The 12,064-nt window shown below is 35.9% G+C and overlaps 1 protein-coding gene across 3 annotated transcripts in view; it reads right to left on the reverse strand.

Moving 5' to 3' along the window:
• Positions 1–12,064, reverse strand: part of SPATA17 (spermatogenesis associated 17) — a 195,441-nt gene that overhangs the window by 107,181 nt on the left and 76,196 nt on the right. For all 3 annotated transcript variants that reach the window (XM_033430459.2, XM_033430458.2, XM_004271030.3), the window contains one exon: positions 1,336–1,459. In XM_033430459.2, coding sequence (XP_033286350.1) covers positions 1,336–1,459 — 124 coding nt within the window. The remainder of the gene's footprint in view (positions 1–1,335; positions 1,460–12,064) is intronic.

The raw sequence follows: 12,064 nt of genomic DNA on the forward strand, positions 1-12,064 counted from the left end.
GCCCCCCTTAGTTTCATCAAAATTGAAATTACTAGTAACTAAAGTTTGAAAAAAATGTTTTGCTAAAAAGAATCCTTGATCTGTAATTCTATATCTTTAAAATGTAGCCCACTAATCAAACGGCTAAAACATTTACATTGTTATGGATTTTATAATAAAAAGTGAAAATACTTTTACCTTTTATTTTTAAAACTCTCTTTAAATTATTACCTAAGCATATCTAGAGTTGAAAGACCTCAGTTTGAATACCAGAGCTATTACTAGTAGTTTTGTGCCTATGACCAGTCACATAATTATCTGAGTTTCAGTTTCCTTGCCTGTTAAATAAAGACAATTCAGCTACCCAAATCCAAGTAAATATTACGATAGTCATCATTATTGTCATTTCAACTACCAAACAGAAGCTAGAGGTACAGGAGGCCTGTTTTCCAAACTTACATGGCCAGCCCAGTACTTAATATGGTTTCAACTTTGGATGCCTCTAAGGAAGACATTCAGTCTCAGCTCTCACCCTCTCCCACTGGGACTTCACTTGTCCCTCCCTGTCGGAAGACATCTGCATATGCGACTCAGCTAGAACTCTAAGACTGGACTTGAAGTCTAGGAGAAAGAATAAAAACCAAGAAATTGCTAGTTTCTAGCCTCAAGCTCAAGTAACAAAACACATCTCATCCCCCAAATTCACGCTTTTTTTTTTTCATGCTTTTTTTTAATCGTATTTCTTTGTGAGCAGAATATTCGACATGCAAGTTTTTTTTTTTCTTAGCAACCATGACGAGATCTGAAGCAGTAAAATCTTCCCACGTATCAGAAAAGAAATTTCTAAGTATTCCAAATCCCACACTTATATTTCTATACGAAGATGCAACTGCTCAAGCAGTATGTTTAAAAGCTATACATGAAAACTTGCCTCGGAATTTATTAGATTAATAGAATAGAAAGGATGCAAGAATGGTTTTAATCTCAACATTCACTCAATTAACAGAGAAAACATGAAAGTGACCTCGGCTTAATAACTTCTTAGTTCTTGATCAATTCACAACACAACGATAAGCCACTCAGGCTGGATTTGGAAAGGAAGGTTATGCCCTTCGTGGCGGACCGCAGTGCTGACTTGGACCTTTCTGCCAGCCTCGCCCGGCTGCCTCTATGAAGCTGCTGTCAGACCAGCCGGGGTGCCTGCGTGCACCTACACAGCAGCACGGAATTGAACTCGAAGTAGTGTCTTTGTGATATCTTTTCAACAAGTCATGTCCCATTCAGCCTGCTAGTTTATCTCTGTCAGGCTGGGTGCCCAAGTGGCTTCCGCGAGCTGTCAGGGACAGGTAGACCAACCTGCTTTGTGCTGAGGAGGTAATGCATCTTTCGGGCTTGGTAATCTCTTTTCTTCTCCTCCCTTTCCAGGTCGGCCTTCTTCTCTTCCCTTTCTTTCATCTCTGCAAACTCCTCCAGAGCCTTCCTGCAGGAATCAGTTTGCGGTTATTCATGATACGAAAAATCTGCTAACCTTTTAATTCTTTCACTGATGAGAATCAAGTAATTTTTTGAGGGGTAACCATTGTCCACATCCATCAAAATCAGTGGTGGAATCGAACTTACTGGCACATTCTAGGGGAATCTTTGCAATCTTTAAAAAGCATTTAAGTGATTTTTCAGTGGTGAAATTTTGAAAATCAAGTATCTACATATTATAATCAGCTCAATAGCTGAGGAACTGTATCAAATGCAAAGTAAGTTAATTACTATGCTATCATTTTCTTTGGCTATTTTGGACTTAGTTAAATATCCTAAGAAAACATCTGGGCTATTGATTTCCTTTAAATTTGGTATTTACCAAGTTCTCATTGTTTACTTTACACACTAACAGGCTAATTTAAAAAGTGTGATGCGTTTTTACACATATACTTAATTTATTCTAAGTTTACTTCAGTTAAACAGTTTAAATAATATCAACAAGATAACATATATTATCCTGTACTTGAAAGGTTGACATTTTGTTCAATTATATCAATAATTAGAATAAAAGCCAAATTGGGTGCATAAGTTCACAACTTTCTAAGTGTAATAAATTCCATTAAAATAATGAAAATTTCATCACTTATGTATATGTATTTTAAAAATTTAAACAAAAAATCACCTCTTAAAATATACTTTGTGACAAATACCTGCTAAATAGAATATTATCAAATTATGGAAGAATAAATCCTTTATTTTCATAGAACAAGTTTAACCACTCATGCTAAAATGTTTTGAAATTGTACTTTATGCTTTTAAAAAACAGATATGTAACTTAGTGTCTAGTTCTATAAGTAAAATTTTAAGTAAAGCATCTGGGCACATACCTCAAAGATAGGGGAAAGTAGAGGGGAGAATTCCAAAAATTAAAAAAAAAAAAAAAAAAAGATTCTCATTTCTATTTCAATGACTGGAAATATTTTTGTCGCAATTTTCTGTTAAAGGCTACTAATACAATACTTCATACAAGGTTACTTATGAAACACTCTGACGTTTAAAAATCACCATGCTCTGCTATTGCAGCAGAGCTATTTTTTCCAACATAAGATTAAATTGCAAAATAAATGAATTACTTGGAGTGGCATGGCCCTCATTTTGCCACCCTTCTCTTGAAAATTGCTTATTAATATGAAAAAAGGAGTCAGAAAATAGCCTGTTTTACTTTATGCATAGTATTTTGGGGGCTTCTGCACCCACAGAGCTGGGCTGGCTGCACATTTAGATTGTGCTGGCAGGCTGGTACAATGACCTTTCTGACCTGCATCTCAAGGCTATTATTAATCGCTAAGTAACCTGGTAAAGCCAAACAAATTTGTTTCCATTGAAAGGATCTCTATCTGTGTCTGAGAATTTGTTCTGTACCAAACAAACCTCATTAACTGTGTCCATTTTTGACAAAGAACCAGGAGTTACAGGGACTGGTGACCTTTCTTTGTCCTTAGGTACAAATTTCAAGGCAGTTACATATGAATAAATGAGAATTTTTACCAGGAAAATAACAATCATATGTTACATAAGGAAGTGAATACGTCATTAATTTTCACCTTTACTTTTGATATTATGTAAAAAATAAATATCTCTTCTCTAATTCCTCTTATAAGTCTTTAAGATAATTTAAAATAACCAATGAACTGCCGCTATAAGGATAATTACTCAGATATGCAGGTATCCAATTTTATGTTACTCCAAAGATAATGACAGGAATTTTCTGAGTAATCACAAAAATTAAAACAACACATCTACAAAGAAGTTTGTGTTCTATAAATAATTTAATGAATATGAAGAGATCTTACATAAGAAAGAAAAAAGGCCCAATAAAATTGAACACATACATGAACAGGCAAGGTGCAAAGAAGTAACTAGGACTTGGATACAAAATGAGGGTGGAAATTACTTGAAGCAGTAAAAACCGTCCATCTTCAGGATATGGAAACATAAAATTAAAACAATGTGTACTTGGGGAGCTTGACAAGGAGAGTTAAAACTGAGAGAGGTGTAAAAGAATGCCAGTTTCCAGTATATAAAGAAAACACAGAGTAAATCTAGAAGGAACTGGGAAGCCCTACAAATAAATCCAAGAAATTTGACAAAACCCTAGAAAAACTAATCTGGGGTAATCTCAAACCACAAAAATAATTAATTTAGTCAATTCATACAATTATTGAAAAAAAATCAATCTAAAGTTGCTAGCTGATTTATTGCCCTACTTGAGAGTATACAGTTGTATTGAACACCACAATTATATTTATGTTAAATATTCTTTGTTAAATAACCAAGTAGGAGGAGCTGAATAAATTATTTATCCTTGATATACAGGTTTTTGTTATAGCAATCTAGATGAAGATATGGCTCAATGTAAAGGATGCAGTAAAAAATTATATCCCATTAAAGATTAAAAGCTGGAAACCATTGTAACTAGGGCTCCCTGCAAAAATATAAAATTTACCTATTTTTTAATCCAGCAATTTTTAAAATGCTTTTTAAACAATTAAAAATTTCTCCAAATAGTTTCAGGTTATGAATATTTTTTTTAATTTCAGGTGTATTGACTTATTTCTATCTTCAAAAAAAATCCTGTGATATATATGGGATAGGTATAACTAATTACCCTATTTTACAAATATGAAAACACATAAAGAGATGAAATGACCCATTCTGAATAACAAATCAGTTAATGGCAGAAATGGAATTAGAATCCCTAGATATGCAGATTCTCTAACCACAGACCTGGCTATAGTCATCCTGATACAAGAAATACTATGCAGAAGCTACTTTTATTGAAGGAACCATGATTATTTTCTTTTATCTTATGATCCTGTTTCCTATTATATAGTTAGAGAAACCAGGATAAGTCCCCAGACTTTCTGTACCAGTTTTTATATATACAAAACATTTTGTGATATTAGTTTTAAAATAAAGGCAAAAATTACTGAAACTATGTAAAGCTTTACATATTTGAATATCTTTTGCTAATGGTATCTATAATGATAATAAAATATTTACATATTCTAATCGTGATAACAATAATAAAAATAAGAATAGCCACTTGGAGGCAATATAGTAGAGCAGTTAAACAACATAGACTCTGAAATTACACCTGGTTATAAAATCTCTGCTGGGCTACTTACTAGCTGTTTAATCTTTGAGCCTCAATATCCTCATCTGTAAAATGCAAATATATTATCAGTATTTGTATCTTCTTCATCAAGCTATTGTGAGAATCGAATAGATTAATCTATGTAAAGTGCTCAGAGTAGTGGCTGGCACATAGTAAGGTGCTACATTAGAGAATGTTTCCTGTGAGCTGCGTACTAGGTTACATGCTTTATCTACGTAACTGAATAGGAATCTTTTATGCTTTCTTAAATCCCGTCAATGATCTTCTCCTTTCTCTCTCCACACTAGTGTGCACCTTATGGATGAGATTTCCCACAAGGCAGAGCAAGGAATCTGGCTTCTAAGAGGCAGGAAGCATGGGGTAAACCTTGACCAGTGGGAAACAGAAGACAGAAGAGATTCATGCAAATGAATTTCCCTTTTTTACTGTCTTTCACATACTGCTTTGAGAGGTCTCCTTGCAGATTGGGAGAAAACCTATGTGGCTAACAAAAGAATGCACACCTGCTCCACTAGGTTGTGTCACTCTGGAATGTGATGTGAAGCAGTGGTCCAGGGCTGCAGGAGGTCATCCCATCACATCCTCCCTATAGGACCAAAGCACCCAATACAGCTGCCCTGACTGTTGGTGGCTGACAGCTCAAGCTACATCTCACTGGAGAAAATCTGCTGCCCCACCCCAGGTTTTGTCACCCTCTCCTCCATTCGGCATCCAACGACTGGTGGTTGAAGGAATACACAGGCCCAGAGCCTCTGTGCCAATCTAGCACTACTCTCAAGGCCCATCCAAAGCCCAGAGCTTCCTGAGACTGGCTGAGACTTCCGATGAGGCTCATCACCTCCCTCTGCTTTCCTTTTCCACTCCCTTAGAGACGTTATTCCCCAAATGCTCCCCAATAACACTCACAAACCAAATCACTGTCTCAGAGTCTGTTTCCATCTCTGACACTTCACTCCCCCTTCTCCCTCACCCTCGCTGTCCTGAGCTAGAACCACTCAAATAAAGGATTGGCAGTTTAATCCTTGACTTATATTTTGTTTCCAAGAGCTTCCTGGCTAAGATCTACAATACCTCATTTAATCCTTTCACAGTCCTGTGATGCAGATATTACCCACACCCATTTCACAGAGGTGAGATCTCTGCCCAAACTCTCAAACTAGAAAGTGGCAGAGTTAGAATTTGAATCTAGGTCTGACACCAAAATCCATGCCTTTAAGCACAATACTATACTCATACCATACATTTTGCCCAATCTAATATTTTATTTAGATATCGATAGACCTTTTTTTTTTCTGTAACTTTGAATATTGTAGTAGCCATATTCTTTTCCCAAAGTCCTCAAAAGGGAAAAGCTGCTTTGTTTTGGAAAAGTTTAAATGAACTATCGCTACTCTTCTTCATCATCAGATCATAAAATTATAACTGGGGATCTACACGTGACCTTGGAATGGACAGACTTTTGCATTTGCAGCCACACATGTCATCTCTTCTTAACACGTTTTCCACTTGCTACTTTTGAGTATATAAAGAATGCTAATGAACATCATAATGTATAAAAAGAGACAGAAACTGACAAGATCCTTAAAAGCTAATTAGCACAACGAAACTAACAAACAATAAAAACCCACAGGCCTTTCAGGATAGGCCCTGTTTATCTCTCCATCTCACTTCATACCACTCCTCCTGTGACTACTGTGCTTTGGTCAGCATGGCTTTATTTATTTCCTAGCAAACAATTTACCCTATTTCCTTTCCTAGAAAGGACCCTATTTCCTTTCCTAGAAACGGTTTACCTCAGGACCTTCACTTACACTGTATTTTCTGCCTTGAACTCCCTTCACAGCAAGCTGAATTTTCTCCCACTGTTATTCTCACTCATCATACCATAATTCTGTTTTTTCCTCTATAGAGCTTAACATTTATAATTATGTCTCTATGGCTGTATTTGCTTATTTAATGTATGTCTCACCCACTAGACTGCAAACTCTATAAAGACTATGTCTGTTTTATCCATGTTTATTTAAATGAATAAATAAACAGATTTTACAAAGATAGTCCTGGACAGTAGGACCATTACATTGGATATGAGTACTGTCATAAAGAATTCACTCTATTGTCCCCATATACGTATGGAAGTCTGCGTATATGAATGACGACAGGAACCTGAGAGAAGTGACTACAGAAACAAGTACATGATTCTGCTCAGTTCTGAGCCCAGATGAAAGCTAATGATTACTTGCTGTCATGCAATAACTCATGTTTCCTTGCATTGCACATTTTCTTTCTCTCGTCACAATTTGTCCTTCTAAATTGTTTGATTTTTGCCCAAGGTCTGAGCCAAAGAAGAAAAATAATGTACCTTCAAAAACTATTTCTTGAAGAAAATAGAGCACTCCACTCAAAATTATTTTCAGAAACAAATAATATTTATAAGATAAAAAACATCCAAATTCATAACTACAATTTGGGAATTATTCTCTTCTATATATTACTGACTAAATTATTCACAGCTCAGTATTCGTTCAGCAGACTCACGTAATACTTATTTACCATAATAAAAATTATTAAGATGGCCGCCTATGCCATTCAGAAGTGAGCTATATATTTTGCCATTTTGTTTGATTTTCTTATTCATTTCAAAATATAGTACTAAAAAAATTGTGTATAATTTTTATCTTCTAGTGCAGCAGAACGACAGTAACAACAATAAAGACCAGAAATCTCTACCCTTTCCTCTAAAAAGCCTTCGAGATCCCTTTAAAAAGAATTACTCTCTAGCTGTTCCTACTCTAACAATCCTTTACTCCTACTTTCTATAACAAATTCTACCTGTAAACATGCACCCCTTCAGCACTCCTCCTACTATGTGCTAAGGTCCTGAAGGTCAGGGTTAAGGTGTGCCCCTCTCAAAGTATTTGGCCTAATATCTGGTATAAACTAGGTGCAAGCCTCCTTTTTAACTATTCTCAGCCGACTAGTAGTGCATTTCATCACTTCTGGTGGTCTGATTAGAAGAGGGAAGAAGCCACATTGAGAAAGCCCCCCTTGGGAAGGGGACGTAGAACCCAGATTCTGGCTCTTTGCCGAGGACAGTGGTTCTCAGAGTGTGGTCCCTGAACAGCAGCATCAACCTCATTGGGGAACTGCTAGAAACGCACATTCTCAGGCTCTGGCCCAGACCGACTCAATCCGAAATTCTGGGGGATGGGACCCTGAGTCAATCTCCTGCCTGCTAAAGTTTGAGGAGCACACTAGCTACAGCAATGAGATTGTCAGCTCTGTTGAGGAAGTAAGGTGATTAGATTCTACTCACTAGTATGACATCATGAAGCGATGCAATTATATTCAGTTAATGATCTAATTATGAATCTCACCGTATTAGCTAAAGTACTATGAAGTACTACAAAGGAGACAGGATATGTACATCCCGATACGTCCATAGAAATCATAATTTTGACAGAGAAATTTAAAAGTTACGTGGAGATTGTTTTAAAAGCACAGATGCCCCAAATTCCATAATTTCTCAAATAAAAACAAAAAGCTATCATCTGTACCATCCCTAAGAAAAATATATAGTTCTAAGAAAATGGACTTAAACAATTCTCTAGAGTCCTCACTCTGTCTGATGGCAAAGTCAGTGATATCTTCTGTTGGGAGAAGCCTTCAAAATAAAACTAGCTGAATAGCATGAGTTTCTGCTGTGGTATGTTATGACATAGAAGTATTTTAGTTAAATTTATTGAATGGACTTATGTTGTATCTCTAACAATTGTCTACTCTCAATCTGTCCATATTAATGTAACCAAATAAGAAGATAATAAAAGGAAAAAGGGAAGGCTAAGTCTAAAATATAAGTAAAATTACTAACCACAAATAAAGCAATTACATGCTTGGAGTTGGTACGTGACATCCAAAAATATTTTGAGACTGATAAAACCTTAGAACAGATGATCTGGAAGTCATTAAGATACTCAAAATATTTGCATTTGAAACAAAAGCTTCATGTTAAGTCAGTCAAATCATTTAAACCACTAATTTTATCTACCTGGTTACCTAGGCCCTGGAATTGTTGGACAGGTGTTGTAAATTTCATTAGGGCAGCGCTTTCGAAAGGGAAAATACGGTTTTAAAGTAAGCACTCGGTAGTACATAGCCCTTGATACTCAAGCACTCAGGCTGTTCCTGAACATCACACCTTACTCTGAAATCTGGAGTTAAGACTTTCACATTTTGAAAACATTTAGAAAAGGGCTCTCATAAAACACTTTTCAGTAACTCTGGAAAATCCTTTGTTTGTAGTATAGATCAATTTCCCTTCCAAATGTCTAAGCTACTTTTCCAGTTAATATCATGAAGAAAATTAACACACATTTATTTATTCACTCGGGCAGTCATAAGTATGTTTAAAATATTAAAAGAAATAAAGTTGTGTAAAGTCCAGTCCCTGCCTTCAAGTAGCTTGCAAATAAAATAGCTGGTAACTAACTAGCTTATAGACAGAATAAGTCTATGAAGAAACACATAAACAGTGCTTAAGTTCAGAGAGCTCCACTCTGATTAGAGGGGTCAGAAAAGGCAATGGAGGTGGGAACAGAACAATGAACAGGCTTTCACTAAAGCGAGCAAGCTGGGATGGAGGGGAGTGGTAATGAAACGAGGATGGATTATTCACAAAAAACTCCAGCTTTCTTTGGTAGACTTGATCTATCAACAGCAAGGTGGGGGCAATGCACTTTAGAGCAGAAGAAAGGCTTCCGGACCAAGGGTGAGTAGTCTCTCGAAGGGTAATGCTAGCAAATTTGTCCGCTATAGACTAGATATTTTGAGAATGAAAAAAGTGAAAAAAGAAGATCATGGTCAATGTCATAAAATTACAGTACCATGACTTCACTCTGATCGTAAAAAGGGAGCATCCAGTTGCTCCATTATTTCATTTGCGTACTTTTCATGGTTTTAAAAAGCAATAAGACTCCATTGAAAGATCATTCGTGAAAATCAATTTTTTTCTTCTTCTGGCTCTTTTGAATAGACTCAGTTGAAAAGAATTTTTTGCATAGCATTCTTTCTAAACATATGCACATGTATCACTGTAAAATTATTTTCTTTTTACTACTCTGGACAACTTCTATAAAAGGAAGTAAAATTTTATGTAATATATATGATGTCCAATAATTGAGAGTAACATTGAGCTAAGTACAATAATAGGCATAATAATAAAATATATTGACTCAGTGCATCATATTCAGGAGCTCCAAATGCTTCACAGACATTAGTTCATCCTCACAACATCCCCCTGAGGTTGGTAAGGGGCAGGTATCATTAACAAGGTTCCTGTTCTTCTTTGTGAAATGAAATGACTTTACAGACGGTGACTTTGAGACACAGCATGGGGGCTTTCTTGCAAAAAGGTAGATCAAGGCACATCACATTCTCTCTCCCTTGAGAGTGTATCTTCACAGTAACTCATTCAGCTGTGGAGAATGAGTATCAAGCTACTGAAGTTTTGTTTTGGGTAGAGTTCAGCGTTGAGTAGCTAAAGTTCCCATTTCAAATGAAAAGAATTGTAAGATCTTATTTACTTTGCGTTTACTCCAAAATCACACATCGTCTCTTATTTAAAATGTGTTAACTTCACTTTAAAGCAAAAATACTTGTGGTTGCTTTTCCATGCAATCCACTCAACACAGATCAGGGACCTCTCTAAACTAATCCTGATGCTATCATAAAGCACTGACCTACCATAGGATGATGGCAACTATTTTAAAGCAGTCTATCACATGTAACTTCAATAAATGAGTTTGGGAAAACTATTTATGGACCAATTATTTTATAATTGATCTTAGATATCTCTTTCATATGAATGCTAAACAGAATCTTATCCTATGTATTCTTAGCCAGGATAAGAAAAGACTACAAAATAGTAGTAGAAAGAACAGAGAGAGAGAGAAACTGGGGTGATTGTCTCTCAGTTCTCTTCAATGTCACTCCTGAGAGAGGAAATAGACAGATTAGAAGGGAAACAAGATGGAAAAAGCTTAAAGGCATTACAAAGGGGGAACGAAAAAAGTATTTTTTAAAAAGTGATGCTTTTTAATTCATTGCTTTTGTAGTATGACACCACTGCATACCTTTCCTCTTCATCACAAAATTTCTATTTTATATATATATACACACATCTGTTAGTGGTATCTCTCTCTATACACACACACACACACACTCTTTAGGAATTCCCATTCTACAATAATATTTTAACTAAGATATCTGTTAACAATTTTTTCTCAACGATCCAAGCTTTTAAGTATTATAACTATTTAAGAATATAATGCATTACTTTGGGCTTGCTTAATTCTTATGCCAAGAAGATGCTCTCAAATATAATCCTCGTGTTTATAGTTTACATATTTCTAGGACCTCTAAGTCACCTTTTACAAGGGAAACCTTAAAAGGAAGGAAATACAACAGATTACATTAATCGGATCTGTATTTTAGAGTCATTCAGGCAGCAGAAGGAAGGACAGCTTGATGAGGAATGAGAACAGAGGGCTAGGAAAAGAAGTGATAGAGCTTGGTCACCAACAGAATGGAGAAAAGCATCTTTAGTATGAATCCCATGTTTCTGGCTTGGGCACTGAAATGAAAAATGGTCCAATTCACCATAAGAAGAAGAGATTTGGGGAAAAAATTACTATTTCACATATAAAGATGCTTAATTTGAGGTGTCTGTGGATGTCCAAGTGGCAGTGTTAGCAGGCATTTGAATAAATGTTTATAATAATCAGAACATTCTTGGCTGGAGAATATTCAGATTTATAAATCATCAAAACATAAGTGGTAACAGAATTCACTGAAGTGGAGGAGACTGTCCAGAGGATAAAGAATGAAAAGGCAAGTGCATCAAAGAGAGAATACTAATATTCAAGATCAGGCAAATAAAGGCGAGTACACGAAAGAAATGGAGAGGAAACAAGCAGAAAAGTAGAAAGGAAGCCAGGGGAGAGTGCCTTCAGAGAATCTAGGTTACAAGAGAGAGTAGAGAAGAAAGTAATCAACACGGTCATGTGCTTCAAAGAGGTCAAATAAGGTGAAGGGCAAATAGCCGGTTGGATGGTACTTTAAATAATCTTTTAGCAATGGTTACATTTTCTCAATACACTTTCACAGTAACTTAAAACGTAGCTTCAAGTACGACTGTAAATGTGTATTATTGAGATATCAGGTACCCAAATCTGATTTCCACTATATAAATTTACTCTCAATGAGCAATATTAAAAACAGCATTACCAATCCTTAACACAGAATTAAACAGGGAAAAAAACCACAAAAAACAACTCCCTTCCATCTACCTCCTATCAGAGGATCAGCTAGGATAAGTGAGAGATAAGAACTTCTAATCCATCCATTCCTCCAAGTTGGATGACCACGAGGCTGAGT

Source organism: Orcinus orca, chromosome 1 (assembly GCF_937001465.1).
Source record: "Orcinus orca chromosome 1, mOrcOrc1.1, whole genome shotgun sequence".
In the NCBI taxonomy this organism is placed as follows: Eukaryota; Metazoa; Chordata; class Mammalia; order Artiodactyla; family Delphinidae; genus Orcinus; species Orcinus orca.